Source organism: Staurois parvus, unplaced genomic scaffold (assembly GCF_062004578.1).
Source record: "Staurois parvus isolate SC_StPar_1 unplaced genomic scaffold, SC_StPar_1.0 ptg000298l, whole genome shotgun sequence".
NCBI lineage: Eukaryota > Metazoa > Chordata > Amphibia > Anura > Ranidae > Staurois > Staurois parvus.
Genome location: NW_028318094.1, coordinates 9,610,457 through 9,630,846, shown reverse-complemented (window position 1 = coordinate 9,630,846; position 20,390 = coordinate 9,610,457). Strand labels below are relative to the sequence as shown.

The window sequence follows — 20,390 nt, the reverse complement described above, 5'->3', positions numbered from 1 at the left end:
CCCATATTGAAGATGCCAGCGCCAGGGAGAGAAGACGGCCGGTGAAATCAGCGGTGGTGAGGACACTGCTGGACCCAGGGACAGGTAAGTGGCTGTATTTTAAAAGTTAGCAGCTACAGTTTTTGTAGCTGCTGAATTTTTGTTTTTCTTTCAGGTGGAACTCCGCTTTAAAGTTAAAAAAGCCTACAAATTTTAAATGAATGTAGCACATTGACACATGGTAAGCTGCAGTATATTTCATTTTGGTCCTTGGGTCTAGATCAGTGGTCGGCAAGCCGCGGCTCGCGAGCCACATGCGGCTCTTTACCCACTCTAATGCGGCTCTTCTGTGTGCCGGGCGCCTGCTCCCCTCCCTCCTCTCGGTCGGCCGCTCCCCTGCCTCCTCTCGGTTGGCAGCCCCAAAAGTCCGCGCGGACCTTTTAATCCGGCCCGCGGATGTGGCTGTCAGGATGTGTGTAGGCGGGGCAGCGTGCCGAACGTGAGGGGAGGGGAGCTAGGCTCCTCTCACAGTCCGCCCTGAAGACCCGAACGGCGCGGGAAGACAGCGAGAGGAACGCAAAAGGTAAGTGAATTGACACGGGGGACTTGGCTTACTAGAAGGGGGGGGGGGAATAGTACTGTGGGGGATGAAATACTATATGAGGGATGAATTACTTTATGAGGGATGAATTACTTTATGAGGGATGAATTACTATATGGGGGGATGAAATACTATATGAGGGATGAAATACTATATGAGGGATGAATTACTATATGAGGGATGAAATACTATATGGGGGGATGAAATACTATATGAGGGATGAAATACTATATGGGGGGATGAAATACTATATGAGGGATGAATTACTTTATGAGGGATGAATTACTATATGGGGGATGAAATACTATATGGGGGGATGAAATACTATATGGGGGGATGAAATACTATATGGGGGGATGAAATACTATATGAGGGATGAATTACTATATGGGGGATGAATTACTATATGGGGGATGAATTACTATATGAGGGATGAATTACTATATGAGGGATGAAATACTATATGAGGGATGAAATACTATATGGGGGGATGAAATACTATATGAGGGATGAAATACTATATGAGGGATGAATTACTATATGAGGGATGAAATACTATATAGGGGGATGAAATACTATATGGGGGGATGAAATACTATATGAGGGATGAAATACTATATGAGGGATGAAATACTATATGAGGGATGAATTACTATATGGGGGATGAAATACTATATGAGGGATGAAATACTATACGAGGGATGAAATACTATACGGGGGATGAAATACTATACGAGGGATGAAATACTATACGGGGGATGAATTGCTATGGGGGATTAATTACTATATGGGGGATGAATTACTATGGGGGATGAATTACTATATGGGGGATGAATTACTATGGGGGATGAATTACTATATGGGGGATGAATTACTATATGGAGGATGAATTACTATATGGGGGATGAATTACTATGGGGGATGAATTACTATGGGGGATGAATTACGATGGGGGATGAATTACTATATGGGGGATGAATTACTATGGGGGATGAATTACACTATGGGGGATGAATTACTATATGGGGGATGAATTACTATGGGGGATGAATTACTATATGGGAGATGTATTTTCAGTTTTAAAAATGTGGCTCTCAAAATAAATTTCAATCATGGTTTTGGCGAGATTTGGCTCAGTTGAAAAAAAAGGTTGCCCACCACTGGTCTAGATAATGTAATTGAACAGAGAAAATACAATACCACTTTCCACTTGCCTCATTTCTTTTAATGAAACCCTGTGCTGGTCATAGTGACTAGTCATGAGCAAACTGAGGTTTGCTGGATACTCACAGAACACTTGAAAAATCCACAAACCCCAAACATAGTGCCCGAACCCTATTGAAATCTGTGATAGATAAATCTAGTTATTTTTTTCTGGCCCTTTTCAATGTCAAATTGCAATATTTTGGTAAAGGAAAAAAAGAAGGGTAGCCTGACACTGCCATTTGGGATATGTACTGATGAAAAAAATACCCTTCAGTGGAGAGTGGATCTTTTAATAAATCTTCAAGGCCAACATTTAAAAACACAATTCCTTTAAATAACATACTTGTAAAATGCCTTAAACCTGCAGATGATGTGGTTTGATGTACTCTAGCAAAAATACAATTTTTAAGGGGGATGTGTCAATGGTGTAGTGGAAAAAAGGGATAGGTGGTGTGGATAGGTTTACAAGTACAGGGGATAGATGTGTGGAAGAATATAAGGACACATGTATGAGGAATGAAAAAGAAGAGGGTATAGGTGAGAAGAAAGAAAAAAAACTATAGATGAGAGGAAGGAGGAGGGTACAGGTGTGGAAGAGGAAGAAGAGGGTACAGGTGATCTGGAGGAAATGGATCAGACACAGAGGAGGAGAAAGAAGGTACAGATGTGGAAGAGAAAGAAGAAAGTACAGGTGAGAGTAAAGTAGATGGTACAGGTGTGGATGAGGTAGAAGAGGGGACAAGTGTTAAGGAAGAAGCAGAGCCAGATGTGGTGGAACAATCAGAGTGGACAGGTGTGAGGAATGAAAAAGAAGAGGGTACAGGTCAGAGGAAGGAAGAAGGTACAAGTATGGAGGAGGAAGAAGGGGGTACAAGTGAAAGGGGAAAAGATACAGTGTGCAGGAGCAAGAAGAGGGTAGAGGTGAGAGGAAAGAAGCAGGTACAGGTGTGCAGGGGGTAAGAAGAGGGTACAGAAGTGGACAAAGAAGAGGGTACAGGTGTGAAGGATGAAACGGGTACAGGTGTGGAGGAGGAAGAAGAAGCTACAGGTGTGAAGGAGGAAGAAGAAGCTACAAGTGTGGAGGAAAATAAGAGGGTACAGGTGTGAAGGATGAAGAAGGTACAGGTATAGCAGAGGAAGAAAGAAGAAAGTAGGGATACTGAGGTGAAGGAAGAGGGAACAGGTGTGAAGGAAGAAAAGGGTAGAGGTGAGATAAAAGAAGAGGGTACAGGTGTGGTGGCGAAAGAAAGAGAAGGGTACAAGTGTGGTGGAAGAGGAAGAAGGTACAGTTATGGAGGAAGAAGAGGGTGCTGGAGTGGTGGAGGAAGAAAGAAGAGGGTGCTGGTGTAGAGGAGGAAGAAAGAAGAGTGTATGGGTGTGGAAGAGGTGGAAGAGGGTAGGGGTGTGGAGGAAGAACAGGATACAGGTTTGGAAAAAGAAGAAGAAAGGACAAGTATGGAGAAGGAGGTTCTATGTCTCACTTGTTGGGCCCCTCGCTGAACTCGATGCTGAAGTCCTGGTCTAGGTAGGTACAGAAGCAGAAGAAGTAGCTTATGGTTTGCTACTAGATGAATGGATTAGGGACTCCAGTCCCTGACTGCTGTACTCCTGTCTGGCTCACCCAACACTCCAGAGCACTGTCCTCCACATCCTGCGCACCACTCTAATCTAATCTGTCCCCAGGACACCCTTTTCATGATTCAAAGCAGGCTTGCTATACTTGTTGTGAATTAAAGTGTGGGTGGAGCTGTTTAGAGTAATGTAGTCATGGGGAAATGATGTGAAAGGTAATTCTTGGAGCCAACTTTTGGTAAAATTCTGGGACACTCCCGCAGAATCTGGGCCTGTTGGGATGTTTGCTGAACTGTAGTAGGTGGAATTTATCACATAGCAGCCTGGATGGATATAAAGCTAAAAAATACAATTGAATTGCACAATTGACTTATTAAACCCATTTAAAGCTGAGCTCCATACAGAAATAACAAAACACTGATGATTTGAGTTACCTGTTCATGAAAGCATCATTGATAGCACTATACTTTTAGATGCAGCAAGTCTAAATACCTGAACCTGTTCTGGTTTCAGCCATTTATAATACCCTGAGCTAAAGGCTGGGGAAGGAAGTGGCAGCACTAGAGGCCAATTAGGAGCTGACAGAAGAAAGAAATGTGAGCAAAAGGAGGGGGCCATCGATCTGCTGCTGCTTGATTATTGTCCAGACACAGGCTGAGGGCAGGCAGGTGGTCTAGCTTTTTCTCTTAGTGGCAGGAGAAAAAATTCAGTTTGCCAGGGTGGCTATGTTGTCTAATTGGGCTGTGCTGTGTAAATCTTTGGACTGTATGGACAGAAAAACAGATCATTTGGCAGCTAAAACAGCTTACATATGCTGCTTTGCATTTGAGGTGTATAGGTTGTTTGCCTGAAGTTCAGCTTTAGTGTTTAAAAGCAGCAAGAATTTTATCCTAGCGTATTTTAGTGAAATAAATTTGAGAGCACCAAACGCACGTTTTCCCATTTTTTTTCCTATATGTATATAATGATGATCTGGCTCTTCACAGGGCAGCACCTTGGCTGTTCTCAGGCATTCGATGGAGTCGGGCAGGAGTTTGCCCATGCCTGGTACCTGGGAGACATTCATTTTGATGATGATGAACACTTTGTTGGCCCAACAAGTGAACAAGGAATCAGCCTTTTAAAAGTGAGTTGTACTGTTGCTAGCTGACAAATAACGGGTCTATAACAATTCCAGAAGTAAAAAGAAAAACAACACTTTTTAGGGTCAATCCACTAAAAAATAATATGCCAGGTATTTTCATTACTTTCATTATATCCTTTATTTATTAACAAATGAATGTCCCTAATTCACTAAAGATTTAGCATATGCGTACTATAGTATAGATTTTTATGGTATTTTGTATGTAAAAGTCACAAAGATTAGAGTATGGATTATCTTTTCTTAAATACTGCTAGTTCCTGACTGCTGTCAATTGAAGAGAAAAGAAAATGAAACTGTTTCTGAAGGAGATTGGCGCACTGTAACATTGGTGCTGCTAGCTCCTGGCTTAGGAAGTTTGGCCTTTGGATCAGATATTTATGCACAACAGAAGTATGTCAACAAGGGTTACATTTACAAAAGTGAGGGTGAGTGTGCCTGCATAAGCAGCCTGAATTTGTGCCATTCAGCCCAACAACGTGGATGGCGAATTCTCCAGTGGTTTAATTCAGCCGCGGTTGCTGTCGTTGATGAACAGTGACCATATCTGATAGGATGCAGTGACTGTTCCACTGATATAAATATATATATCATAGATGTAAATTTTGGTGGTTCTTGCAAAGCATCCCAAGGGTCAAATTTTGTGCGTTTCAACATTAATTGGTGGAAATTTGAGCTCTCTATTGGGATTATATAATGGGTATATACAGTGCCAATCTGACAGAGTTTGAGCTATTTTGCAAAGAAGAACAGGCAAAAATTTCACTCTAGATGTGCAAAGCTGGTAGAGACATACCCAAAAAGACTTGCAGCTGTAATTGCACTGAAAGGTGGTTCTACAAAGTATTGACTCAGGGGGGCTGAATACAAATGCATGCCACATTTTTCAGATATTTATTTGTAAAAAATTTTGAAAAACAATTATCATTTTCCTTCCATTAGACTTCCACTTATGTGTTGGTCTATCACATAAAATCTCAATAAAATACGTTTATGCTTTTGGTTGTAACATGACAAAATGTGGAAAATTTCAAGAGCCATGAATACTTTTTCAGGGCATATACACTCTATATATATATATATATATATATATCTATATACTTTTAATGTATATACACTATATTGCCAAAAGTATTGGGACACCCCTCCAAATCATTGGATTCGGGTGTTCAAATCACCTCCATGGCCACAGGTGTAAGCACCTTGGCATGCAGACTGTTTCTACAAACGTTTTTGAAAGAATGGGTCACTCTCAGGAGCTCAGTGAATTTAAGCGTGGTACCGTGATAGGTTGCCACCTGTGCAATAAGTCCATCCTTGAATTTTACTTGCTACTAAATATTCCATGGTCAACTGATAGTGGTATTGTAACTCTAGAGTCCAGTAGTGACGTGCTTTACACCACTGCATCCGAAGCTTTGCATTGCACTTGGTGATGTAAGGCTTGGAAGCAGCTACTCAGCCATGGAAACCCATTCAATGAAGCTCTCTACGCACTGTTGTTGTGCTAATCTGAAGACCACACGATGTTTGGAGGTCTTTAGCTACTGAGTCTGCATGCGCTGACCCTGCTCTGTCATTTTACATGGCCTACCACTTTGTGGCTGAGTTGCTGTTATTCCCAGTTGCTTACACTTTGTTATAATACCACTATCAGTTGACGTGGAATATTTAGTAGCAAGGAAATTTCACAAATGGACTTATTGCACAGGTGGCAACCTATTACAGTGTTTGAATTCACTGAGCTCCTGAGAGCAACCCATTCTTTCACAGATGTTTGTAGAAGTAGTCTGCATGCCTAGGTGCTTGATTGTATGCACCTGTGGCCATGGAGGTGATTTTAACATCACATCCAATGATTCGGAGGGGTGTCCCAATACTTTTGACAATATACTGTGTGTGTGTAATATATATATATATATATATATATAATATACAGAGTTTTAATGTTAGAGTTATTGGGAGGATTAGTGTGAGGGCAGCTTAGGGTAGGGGATTGCTGCATAAGCCACAAAATTCCCAGCACTGAAGGCTAAGGTACAGCTTACAGAGGAGATAAAAGAGATAATATACAAATTCATAAGAAATAATGAATTTTCATGGGTTAAACCACAAATTCAATGACAATATTAATGTTTCTGAATTGATGAGAAAATTATATTGAAGTAAAATATAAAACACCTAATTTAAAACAGTCTAGCACATATACCCAGTTTGCTTTAGCTGGAAATGCACAACCCGTACATTAAAACCTAGAGTATTTATTTCTAACATTTTCTGTTGCAGGTTGCTGTCCATGAAATTGGTCATGCTCTTGGCCTGCCCCATATAAATCGCATGGGGTCCGTGATGCAGCCAAACTATACACCTCAGGGGAAGCACTTTGAGTTGGACTGGGAGGACAGAAAAGCTGTACAGAAAAAATACGGTATTACCTTTAATTCATAGAGCATGTAGAACCACTTTCATCAGCCCCTTTTTCAGGGGAGTTTGTAGCCTTATGTACAAGATTATCAATATACCAGTATGCTTTTGGACAGTGAAAAAAAACTTAAAGCAGAACTAAACTCACCTTGGATCCAGCGGTGTGCTGTCCTGGATCTCCCCACCCAGCTGCTGACATCTCCAGGTGGCCGGCTTCCAGGTCTCAATCACCGGTCACTGTCATTGGCTGGGAGGGGATGAAGCCACTCCTGTGCATGCGCGGGAGTTCAGTCAGATTTGGAACATGAGGCTCACTGTACAAGGGTGGATTGGCAGGTAAGTAACTTAGTCTCTTCTGCATTAAAATTCCTGCCTGTTCGCCCATTTTTACTATTTACCTAAATTTCACTTTAAGCTAGCCATAGATGGATTGAATTTTGAATGAAAATTCTTAGGAAAAGTCTTAGGAATATTTGTATGAAAATACGCAGAACATTCAAATGCCATTCAGATTTCATTTGCTTTTAGCATTTCATTTTTCAATGAATGGGCTTTACTGAACGAAAACCACATACACCATTCAAAATCTGTTCCTTTGAGAAAAATGTTCCATCCTGTTCCTTCAAATTTTCTCTTCCTTGTAGTTGAAAACAAACATTGATTTGACCCACTAATGATTAAAGAAACAAACTTTCTTAGAACATTCTTTATAAATTCTACCCTATCTATGGCCAGCTTTAAAGAAGACATGCCAAAGAAGAGAACATACAAGTTCCATAAAGATTGTGTCCCTGATGGGAATTGAACTAGGAGCCCACTGCTTCCATTGTGCTGTTCCATTGCATAAGGTGATATGTGTGTATATTGTAATATGGAGAGCCCGCAATTATTAGCCAGCCGGTTATAAATGGAAAAAAGTATTTATTGGTCTCTCAAAAGAAGCAACAAACAGCTTTCTCTAGCAAACATAAAGGCAAACAGTCCATAGTTCTGATATATTAAGACCACATGGCTTAGCACCAGTATCTTGGTCCCACACTTGTGTTTAGGGTTCCCATCTGTTTTGGGGTACAGACAAGACAAGCTGCAGGAGCTCAGCAAACAGAGACAGCTCAGTGGCCAGACAGCCCACACTTTCTTACAGCAGTGGACAACGCCACTCCATCTTATAGACAGGTGCTGACTCCTTCCTGCTGCTTTTCAAGCCTCCCTTGAGGATTAACCCTTATGGGATCAAAGTCACTGTAATCAGGGTTTGATGGCTCTTTCCCAACCAAAGTTTCTCAGAGCCTCCAAACTCCAGGTCCTGAATGAGGACTTACCAATCCTGAGAGTACTGTAAATCAGTCTTCTCCTCTCTGACCGGACTACCCCTGAACCTCATTATTAATAATTATTTTTTTCTTTGAAAGGGACCCTTTATTTTAGACATTGTATTATTTTTTGTTTTACAAAATAATGTTTGTTTTGCTGAGTGTGTCCTCAATGGAGATATCTCTGGTCTTGGTGGTGTCCAGCATCACTTTAGAAATTGTGAAGTGAAATCCTTCCTAACAAAGACACAGAAAAACTTGATGAGGTTCTGACCTTTCCCCACATTATCCTCGTTATTAAAAAAAAAAGTTTAAAGTAGAGGAGGAGTCTGCAAAGTTTGTAGTAAGAGAGCCACATTATATATTTTTCAAGTATTAAAGGGTAAAAAAAAATCAGTTTTATAAATTAATGAATACAATTCAAATGAATGAATAGGTTTTATTTGGAGCGTTATTGTAATCAGCATGATATGATTCAAAACAACAGAGAAAGAACTTTAGTAAAACAAAGCAAAGAAATTCCCCAAAAAATTGAACCCATCAGTGTCCTCCTTATATCAGAGTCCCTATCAGAGCTCCATTTCATACAGGAGAGTCCCCATCAGAATTTCCCTTACATCAGGGTCCCCAGCCCCATCCATGTTGGAGAGAAATGGAAACTTTAGGCTGACCTGAAGACCTGTGTGAAAGGCCATTGACTCTAGATACAGGCCTGATAAAATATTGCAGCAGGCCACATTTAGCTCCTGAGCTATTTTTTGGAGACCCCTGGACTAACCACTAACAAACTCTTGCAGACTCCACCTCCACAACATCGCCAAAATCTGCACGTTCCTAACCCCAGAAACCACTAAGCAGCTCATCCGCTCCCTCATCATATCACAACTTGATTACTGCAACTCCCTCCTCACTGGCCTGCCTCGCCACAGGCTATCCCCGCTTCAGTCGATCCTGAATACGGCAGCAAGACTCATCCACCTTACCAACCGCTCCGTTCCCGCCACCACCCTCTGCCAATCCCTCCACTGGCTTCCGATTGCCCAACAGATCAAATTCAAACTGCTAACACTGACGTACAAAGCTGTCCATCATACTGCCCCAAACTACATCACCGACCTAATATCCAAATACCACCCAACACGCACTCTCCGCTCCTCACAAGACCTCCTTCTCTCTAGTTCCCTGGTCTCCTCCTCCCATGCCCGCCTCCAGGACTTCTCCAGGGCATCACCCATCCTCTGGAACTCCCTACCCCAATCCATCAGACTATCACCTACTCTCCTCTCCTTTAGGCGCACCCTGAAAACCCACCTCTTCAAGGAAGCCTACCCCACCCCCTGCTAATTGCCGACCGCCTCCGCTCTTCCTACCACTCCATCCCCCACAGCCATTTCCTCCTGTTCCAATATATGTGTATAATATGTACTGGAATACAAAAACATTTTTAAAAATGGACATGCGCCATCTTTTCTGATGCAGCACACCACAAGGCCTCACAGGTACATTTCCTTAGTGGGTTGGGTGCCACTGAATATGAATCCCTCCCTCCTAGATTGTAAGCTCGAAAGAGCAGGGCCCTCGAACCCCTCGTGTATCACATTGTATTGTTTTGTACTGTCGCATGTACTGTCTCCCTTTGTAATGTACAGCGCTGAGCGAACTGTTGGCACTTTATAAATACTGTATAATAATAATAGTGAATTAAGAATGATGCAACACGGGCACTTTCTATTCTAGCCTTTACTGCTGACTTTTGCCAATTAAACATAAATCAAGCTGTAAAAGATGGTTAATAATACTTAATAATCAGTCCAGCCAGCAGTGACTCTTGCAGAGCTACACTGGCTGAAGATTTTTTAGCATCTGACATTTCCACAGGAATCTGCATCCCCCACTGTGTGCTTTGGTTCCACCTACTGGTCACAACATTACTACAGCTCTGCATTGGTGTAGTATTTGCAAATCAATTTTTATACAGGGTTTATATCAATACTCTGTGCCACGTGCAATTGTCCTAAAAAAATTGTAACAAAAACCACTTTTCACATTCTAAAAAGTCCAAAATTGATAATCTGTGTTCAAAACAAATAACTTTGCAAAGTCCCAAATAGCATGTACTTCCATTGATTCCTTCTTCCGGTCTTGGGTGGAACGCACGCTGAGGGATCGGTGACTTCCGATAAATCGGAACGGAATTGCTTGGTTTTTTTTTCATGGGCACAATCCTTTATACGATACCATTTTAATAAATATACAGTTTACACTATGAGAGGATTCCTCTTCTCTCTTTTTTTAAACATTGTCATTATCGCCATTGGAACTCTGTTGGGATTGCTGGAGATAACTACGCAGAGGAGTGCTGAGCAAGAGATGGTAACTGGTCCCTGGGAGACAACAAAGTGTATTTGACTTTTCTTGTTGTATAACAAGGAGGTTAATGAAACCTGGTGAGTGAGATTTTGGTGGTGGCCACTGGATGGTGGGATCAGTGTAAAGAGCACTTTCATTGCAACATATGGAGTTTCCATAATTTCATGGTGTTGGAATCAATGGAAATACACACTATTTGGGACTTTGAAAAGTTATTTGTTTTGAACACAGATTCATAATTTTGGACTTTTTGGAATGTGAAAAGTGTTTTTTGTTATCATTTTTTTAGAATTGCACATAGATTATTAATTTGCAAGCGCTATCAGGTGTATGCGTTATTTTGAATCTATTTTTGAGAAGGGATAGCGGTTGCAATTATAAATGTATTGTTTATTTATATTACATAATTATAGGTGTGGATGGTTATTTGCATATTATTGGTGTAATATTACTAGGCGTTCAAGATACCTGGAAGTGTCAATTGCTAAATATTTTTTGGACAGTATCACCTTGTAGAAGAGTGAAGATTGAAGTCACTAATCAGGTGACCAGTAAGTATAAATACCTGCCATGCTTTTTTTTCTCAATTTCAAGCGAGAGTAGCTGTAATAAACCTACCTATCTGTACTTATGTTCCATGTATAGTTTAATATGCTGTATACAGAATTTACTTTTGCAGATGTTAGGAGCAACAGATTTAATCTTCATCTCTTGGTCACCAGGCTCATGTGATGGTAGCTTCAGCGCAGTGTTTGATTGGGTGAGGAAGGAACGGAATTCACGTGGAGACACCTTCTACAGGTTCAACACCTACTTCTTCAAGACTGGCTGGTACTGGATGTATGAAAACAAGAGTAACAGAACAAGATTCGGAGACCCTCTGCCAATTAAAACAGGCTGGAAGGGACTTCCAGAGAAAGACATAGATGCCTATGTACATGTCTGGACATGGAATATAGATGCTCAGTATTTCTTTAAAGGTAAGGATTGAATCATAAAGGACAGGAAGGTCTGGATTGCAATAAAAAAAACCTTTTCAGAAGTTCCAACCTCTGCCCAATCAACTACTACTTACAGGAAGTAAGGGTTAATCTGTTCACAGATGATAATCCAAACCCAACACAGGCTCTAAACCAGTGGTGGGCATCATACCCCCCCTGACATCACTATAGGACCACAAATATTATTTAGAGAATATAGTGCTACAGAAAGTTGTCAAGCAACAGGAGATGGTCAGAGACTGCAAACATGGTACAACAGTTGGTCATAGAGTGCAAACGTTACAGGAGATGGTCAGAGACTGCAGACATGGTACAACAGTTGGTCATAGAGTGCAAACATGTTACAGGAGATGGTCAGAGACTGCAGACATGGTAAAACAGATGGTCAGGGACTGCAGACATGATGCAAGAGATGCTCAGTGGCTGTAGAAATGCTACAGAAGATGATCAGAGACTGGGGGCATCCTACAGGAGAATACTACAGATAACTGTCATTACAAAATCAGTGCTTTCACATTTGAGCCCCCTACAGCTCCCTTACAAATTACTTGTGCTATATTTGATATATTTCTCTCAGCAAGATCCTTTGTTAAAGCAGTTCTATAGGCATTAAAATAATAAACATGTTATACCCCACCTCACCCCCTTGGTCTCAGCCCGAATCACACACCTACTGAGCGACATATCAGACTGGATGTCGCTCCACTTCCTTAAATTGAACCTCTCCAAAACCGAGTTTCTTGTCTTCCCCCCAGCCCGGACACCACCCCCCATTGATTTCTCCGTCACATCCAACAACGCTACCATCAAACCCGCCCTGCAGGCCAGAGTACTGGGTGTCATTCTGGACTCCAACCTATCCTTCCAGCCCCAAGTCCAATCTTTAACAAACTCGTGCAGACTCCACCTCCGCAACATCGCCAAAATCCGCACGTTCCTAACCCCAGAAACCACTAAACAGCTCATCCACTCCCTCATCATATCACGACTCGACTACTGCAACTCCCTCCTCACTGGCCTGCCTCGCCGCTGGCTATCCCCTCTTCAGTCCATCCTGAACACGGCTGCCAGACTCATTCACCTTTCCAACCGCTCTGTCTCCGCCACCCCCCTCTGCCAATCCCTCCACTGGCTTCCGATTGCGCAACGGATCAAATTCAAAATCCTAACGCTGACGTACAAAGCTGTCCACCATACTGCCCCGAACTACATCACTGACCTAATATCCAAGTACCGCCCAGCACGCACACTCCGCTCCTCACAAGACCTCCTTCTCTCTAGTTCCCTGGTCTCCTCCTCCCATGCCCGCCTCCAGGACTTCTCCAGGGTGTCACCCATCCCCTGGAACTCCCTGCCCCAACCCATCAGATTATCACCTACTCTCCTCTCCTTTAGGCGCACCCTGAAAACCCATCTCTTCAGGGAAGCCTACCCCACCCCCTGCTAACTTGCCTCCCTCCTCCACTCTTCCTACCACTCCATCCCCCACAGCTATCTCCTCCTGTGCCACCACCCCCTCCCTCCTAGATTGTAAGCTCGAAAGAGCAGGGCCCTCGATCCCCTCATGTTTTGCATTGTATTGGTATTGTTCTGTCACATGTTCTGTCTCCCTTTGTAATGTACAGCGCTGAGCGAACTATTGGCGCTTTATAAATACTGTATAATAATAATAATAATAATAATAATACTTGCCATTTATCCTCTTCTGGAGCTCCCCGCTGGTGCACTTTGTTCCTCCTCTTCTGCGTGTGCCCGCATAGCAAGCCGTGTGTTATGCGGGCACATGTGTGGGCGCAGGTCCGATCTGAGCTGTGTGTGTACCGGTACATAGACACACACAGCGCAGCTCAGCCTTGCCCCCGATCCTTCCTCATAGGATTTTAATGACTGCTCTCAGTGAAGCCTATAAATGCAGGAAGCAAGGAGAGAAGGGCTGCCAGCGGGACAGCACTGGATTCTGGAGTGGTGTCAGGTAAGTGTTTAGGGGGGGATGCACTGCAAGTGAAAAAAGTTTTTTTTTTACCTTAATGAAGGGAATGCTTTAAGGTAAAAAAACCTTTTACTTTTACAACCACTTTAAAAGATCAGGGGAGAAGACTTAAAAAGAAAAAATGGATTGACAGCACAGAACAAAGTAAGATAATAATATAGCAAGCAATTTAACTGGAACCCAGTATAAACAATGTTTTTCCTTCACTGTTCTGAGTAAGCACCAAAACAAAGACTACTGTCTGCAGGGCCCCCCAAGGGTCAAACAATAGGTGCCAAAGGACCTCATGCAACCCTCAGACCACAGGTTGGACACTGGGGCTCTAAAGCATCCCATCTCTAACCAAAACAGAATAAATATTTTTGACTGGAGTTGGCCTTTAAATGGCCAGGTGAATGGTGCATTATCCTATAAATTCCATTTCCTGGGCCTTCCTTCTTGTTTTTGTTGTTTTAGTGGAAAATTATCTTTCTTGGTAATATAGTAGATTACCTCACTGAAACAACTCCCAAGGAGGCATTACTGTAAATCAGGAGCCCACAAACTCTGCCAGACATGTGATCTTATGCAAACAGATATTTTATATTGGCTTCCTTCCTTTGAAGGTACTCTAGTCTGGCGTTATGACCCTGACAAAGACACAGCCTATACAGAAGACTGGAAGAAAAAAAAGTACCCTCAACTCATATCGGAGGCTTTCCCTGGGGCTCCAAGTCCGATTGATGCAGCTTTCTTTGACAAAAAGGAGCGTCTCATATATTTCTTCAGAGAAAACAATGTATGGTTGAGTACCCATATATGTAGTTTTATTGGTTATTGCAATATGTTTATGACTGGACTTCAAGTATTTTTTACCTGGAATCTTGCTTGAAAGTCACCTATTGTTTTGAGAAAGATGAGATAGATTGCCTCTCCTTGTAAAAATGCCAGTTGCTTGGCTGTCATACTGAACCAGTAGCTCAATACCCTAACCTAGAACTAGTATGCAGATCAGGGATTCTGTATGTTTGTTCTAAGTCAGTGGATCAGAAAACATTGAAGCCAGAGACAGCCAGGCAACAGATAAGCATAAAACAAGGTCAACATTGGCTTCCTTATGCTGGAGAAAAAAAACTTATGTCTACTAATTTCAGATTGACTTTGTAAGGCAGATAGCTCTTTTTTATTGCAATCGAAGTGCATGCTTGGTGTGTTCTGGCGTATGTGGGAACAAAGAAAGAGATGATCAGCCTATCAGACAACAATCCATTATTTATTTTATTAAAGTCTGGGAGAGAAATTAATTTTCAAACATGTTTCAACCTTTTTAGGCCTTGATGACAGCACCTTTTCCCTTTTCTGATAATCTGGAGACTAAAATGGAATTTTTAGACTCCCATTTGTGACGCTAACTTATAGGGTGTGTACCACTGATCTACAGCAAAAGCAGACAACCTATGGTCTTCTAGCTTAGTATGGGGGTTATGACAAGCAATTGACCCTGTTGCTATGCTAAAGAAGCTCCTATATGGCAACACTATAAAAGTAGATTCACCTTTCCAGCAGGTGGTGTGTTAAATCTTCGCTCTCTCAAAGACCTCCAGATGCCAGATAGCTGGCCCATGCTTGGCACTGTGATTTGTTCCACTGGTCCCTAAGTCACTACAGGAAACAGTATTGACATAGCGCCATAACTCCCACTGGAAAGGTAATTAAAAGCCTTATTTTATTACAGCCTTATTGTCTTTGATTTCTTTTAACATACTGACTGGGTCACTTTAAAATGTATCTCTAGCCAACAGCCAATCCTTGTTTGGTGTTGGTGCCCTATTGGGAATATTCCATTTACTTCCTGTGCCAGAGACACAATGGGAAAAGGGAGGATTTTTCCTCTCAGGATTTTTCCTCCTGTTACTGGAAGAGGCGTCCCTATTGAAAGATTTCTCTTTACCTCCTGTTTCATTGAAAATGTTTGTCTTCAGTTGGTAAACCATTTCAAGGATTTGTACTGTAGGATGGAGCAGCAAACCAAAAACCATTGTATAGTGCTACAAAAAAAGAAAAGCAAAAGTTGAGTATTTAATGAGCACATATGTCTTCCTCACGCATATATTACTCTAAACTATAGAATAGATAGAAATATATATAATAATTACTATACAATAAACAGCAATATAGAAAGAATTTTTTTATAAACATTTACAAACATTGAGTTACTCTTTAAAATTTCTAGTCAGCAGTGTAAATACACACTGAAACATCACTACTGTAAGAGCTATGAGCAACATAAATCAGCAATAAATAATCACATATTTGTCACTGTAAAAAAGGTGTCTATGTATATTTCATAATTATGAGTTGTACAGCTATATCAAACAGGGACCAAAGACACAGTGATGTTTACTTGAACTTTACAGACTGTATACAGTACAAAAAGGTACAAAGAGATCCATCCAATACTAAACTGAGGGTTATAAAAAAACAGAGTAACAGGAATGCCAGCAACAATTCTTCCATTCAGGTATTGAGGGGAAAGAGTCTGGGGCAAACAAACAATGTGGATAATGAACTGATAATTTGGGCAATCAAGTTCCCTGGAACGGAATACAGCCTCTCACTTGCATGGGGACCACCTGCAGAGGATAGCCAAGGTAGTCTGGGACAGGTACCCTGCAGCCGTGTCCACACTGGTACAGCTGTAAAGGTTTCTGTAAAGCATTCCAAGCGGCTATGACCAGTGCCACCCCACCAGAATGACTCTACTGATGATGTTATTTCAAAGCTTGAAATTGTTTTTGTTAATTTTATTACTAAAAAACATTGATAAACCCTAATCATTCTAGGTAACTGCATTCAGCGTGGATAAGAATAAGTTGGTGGAAGGATTTCCAAAACGCATCATAGACGTTTTCCCAGCGGTGGACTCTGGAGACCATCCAATAGGGTACCTAGATACAGTCTACTTTTCCTATACACATCAGGCAACCTACTTCATGAAAGACAGTTATTACTGGAAAATGGTGAAAGATCAAGTGAGACAAGCCAACGCATCCCTTCCTCTGAATGGACTATGGCCCAGGAAAAAGATTAACTCCAAATGGTATGATATTTGTGATGTCCATCCATCTGTTCTCTTCAACACGACATAGAGTGGAAAACACTCACATTTGGTCTGTATGCTCAGCAGCGCCGGAAAATAACATTGCAACACAATGTTTAATATTGCATAACAGCCACCTCCAACGCTTCACCGTGTACCATCAAAGCTGTTCCCAGGACTGCTGCTTTTGGGAAGGAAATGGGGAGTCCCAGCAGTCATGGAACCCTCCAAATAACTTGTGATCACTTGTGTAATATCAAACTAACTAGCGTGCAACTTCTCCAGGAGATCTTTAACATTCTATTTACCGTATCCAGAGTGTACAGACTCCAAGACTAAAGCAATATTCCACAATCAGTTTTAAAGTGTACCTGTCCTGACACAATGAAAAAACAACTATTTAGTGCAGTCTAAAAATAAGCATAAATGCTGTATGTAGTTACAGCAACAACTGCTGTTAATGAGAAAATAGATGGCTCTGCTTTTGCTTTATAGGACTGTCAATTTAAAGCCCAATGGAACCTTCAATTTTTTTTCTTACTGTAATGCTGCCAGGCTTCATAGACAGCAAAGGATATGTCCAAGTTACTACCTACTAGTATCCAAGTTACTACAACCTACTAGTATCCTGTAGTCTTTATTAAAATTCGTAGCAATGGTAGCGTGCTCAACACAAAGTGCAGTGGTCTGATGCTCCAGTGGTCCAACACATCCCCAGCACAGTTCTCCAATCAACAATGCTGCACAGGGATTTTGAGTGCTGTTGATTGGAAGAATTCCCTGTGCTGGCATCACACTGGAGATTTGGATCGCTGATCAACACAAAGGCACACTAGTAGACCATATATTAAAAAAAAAAAAAAATAACTGACACATCCTTTACTGGTTACTCTGCCTGACTGCATTACAGTAACATTCTACTTGGCTTTAATAATGAGAATTTATAAAAGTAAATTTGAGTTCTAACTGGGGGACATGTAGTTTGGAAAAGTACTTCGTATCATAGACAACTGCCTTTTTTACACATAAAATGTTTTCACCTTTTTTTTCCCCATCCTTTTTTGTGCCTCTGTGCTGCTGATCTCCTGGAACCTCTTTTACATACTTACTGTGACTAGATGTACATTATCCTGCATGGGATGCCCATCATTGCTCTGGACCTGCCTAATCATGGTGACAACAGTGAGCTTGTAGTCTCTCTTGGGGCATATGTGACAGGGTGACAACGCAGGAGCACCACTGGGAGATAGAAGTCACTGCATAACAAAAAGTGGCTGAACATAGATCCCTCTGTTAAACCTTATATGAGATTTTAGATCTCCTGTCCTTGTGAGCAAGCAGGAATGGTGAAATACATCAAGGAAAGTTGGTTCCCAGGTGGAGACATTGCCGTATGAAGTCATTTTGTTGACAAAAAATCCATACGGAAAGAAGATCTAAGAGTGGAGTTAGGCTGATAATTTTTTTTGTGTGTGTGATAGGGAGTGGAGATGGACTACAGTGGCCAGCACCCAGATTATCCATGTACAGGAGGGGCAAGTCTTGAGCGGAGCTGTGGATTTGGGTTTAGATCTAATACATACAGTCTGTGGTATTAAAATGGCTTTACCATATGTGCATGTCTGTTTTAAACTACAGAAATCTGAAGTTGCTGGTATTTATATCAAACAGACCTTAACATATAGTAATACATGGCTCCCACTCTGTTTCTTTAGAATACAGTCTCACTTCAGGGCCGCTGCCGTATACTTACTTGGATTAGTTTAGATTCGCCACCATGGTACAAAAAGAGCTTCTTGAACAAAAAGTAAAATGTGTTCTACAGTCCTTTACATAGAGTGGTGTTAGTAGCAATTACAGAATATTTGATTTTACTACTGAAATTGCAATAGAGCATTATTTATATATCTATAGAAGAGACTAACATGGAAGAGAAGTCTTCTGTATAGAAATCAAGAGCAGAAATTCACCAGCACTCCAGGAAATGTATTTCAGTGATTTATTGTAAATAGACCGTCACATAGTTCAAACTGCCATGATAACATTTTAAGCCCTTTCAGGATCCCCTTCCTCAGGGCAACTTAGTGGTCACTGACCCTGAGGGATCTTTAAGTGTTGGCATTGCATTTTGACCTATGTGATGTCTTATATTTACAATAAATCACTGAGATGCATATCTTTAAGTGCTGTTGATTTTCTGCTCTTGATTCTGGTTATACACAGCACTATCTGTGTTGGCCATTATGAGCACCCCCTGGAGTTATGGGCCCGAACACCATGTGGATAGTGCAGGTCTTTTTCAGACTTTTTTGTCTTTTGTACAGGGACACATTTAATGCACAGGAAAAAAAAGTACTATTTATACAGCCTGCTCTAATGTTTACATCCTGCAACCAAATACTTCACAGCTGGCTGTACCTGGGCCGTCTCCTGAACATCTCCATGTTTAGGAGACTGCACTGTGCACATCTATATTGGTGCACTGTGCAGGCCCATTCAGATGTCAGTTAGTTGATGTAGACATTGAACTAAGCTGTGGCCCAATTAGGTCTGGAGTTGGTATTTAACAATATATTTACTCGATTAAAAAGTCACTGCATACCTGTCAGTGATTTGTTTACCTGTTTGTAATGTTGATAGTGTGGCCTAACTACTTTTTATTTTTAGAAGGTGCTTGGTAATGGCATCCTATTTATTTCTCTGGTGAAGGTTTTACATTCAAGCATCTGCCACTTACATACATTATTTAATAAAAGAAACACCTGCAAATAAGAAAGTAAATGCTTACCTTATCCATGCATAGTCAAACTCCATTCCACTGAAGAGAAATCATTCCTCCAAGTCAGTGGTGGTCAACTTTGTGAACATATGGGGCCTCAGGTATGGTCGCTGACACCACTCTGTCAAAGATATCAGATATTCAACAGGAGATGGTAGAAGAATGGAGGCAGCCATAGACTGAAGATTGCTGAGCTCTCTACAGCCCCCTTTAACCACTTGGCACCGGTACCTCCTGATCCTTAAAGGGGTTTTAGATGCCAGGAAGCTGGGTGGGGTTTCTATGACTGCCGTTTTTGGCCACATAATCAGAAAGCTCCTGATTGCAAGTAGAGATCGGGAGCTGTCTATTAGCCACCGGTAACTTTGTCGGGGGGCGCAGTTCTGGTTCTAACCTGTCTGATCTGGGGGTGCAAAAAAAAAAGGCATACTGTCAAAATTGTGTCTTAGTCACTAACAGTCTGTCACACAGTATGACAGAGATGCAGGGAACCAGTATTCCCTGTTCATTTAGCATGCTTCTGTACCACAAGCCACTGCCAAGAAGTAAGGTCTGACATTACTTCCAAGAAGTACAGAGGCGGTGCAGGAGTTCCCTATGTCTCTATGTGGCTGCCATGAAAAGTGCATGTATTAGGCTGTCATTAGATTAGGATGGGTAAAGACAACCTCTGCCCCCTTATACCAGATGTCCCCATCACTGTCCCCCCTCACATCAGAGTCTTCCCATACATCAGGAGGCTTTATCTAAGTCCTCCCACCCATCAGGAATGCCCCTTACATCAACTGTCCCCATCAGTGTTCCTTACATCAACTTTGCCCATTAAGAGTGCCCCCTACAACATCTGTCCCCATTAGCTAGCCCCCTTACATCAACTGTCCCCATCAGAGTGTCCTGTATCTTTCAGGGCCAGGAAGTCAGAGCACAGGAAATAG

The 20,390-nt window shown here is 41.7% G+C and overlaps 1 protein-coding gene across 1 annotated transcript in view; it reads left to right on the top strand.

The window, feature by feature from the left end:
- The window catches only part of LOC149458044 (matrix metalloproteinase-21-like), a 33,229-nt gene extending 15,501 nt beyond the window's left edge, over positions 1-17,728 (top strand). Inside the window, exons 4-8 of the mRNA XM_089682861.1 lie at positions 4,345-4,484; positions 6,786-6,927; positions 11,329-11,586; positions 14,203-14,375; positions 16,420-17,728. Of these exons, the coding sequence (XP_089538987.1) occupies positions 4,345-4,484; positions 6,786-6,927; positions 11,329-11,586; positions 14,203-14,375; positions 16,420-16,725 (1,019 nt within the window). The 3' untranslated portion in view covers positions 16,726-17,728. The remainder of the gene's footprint in view (positions 1-4,344; positions 4,485-6,785; positions 6,928-11,328; positions 11,587-14,202; positions 14,376-16,419) is intronic.
- The last annotated feature ends 2,662 nt before the right edge of the window (positions 17,729-20,390 follow it).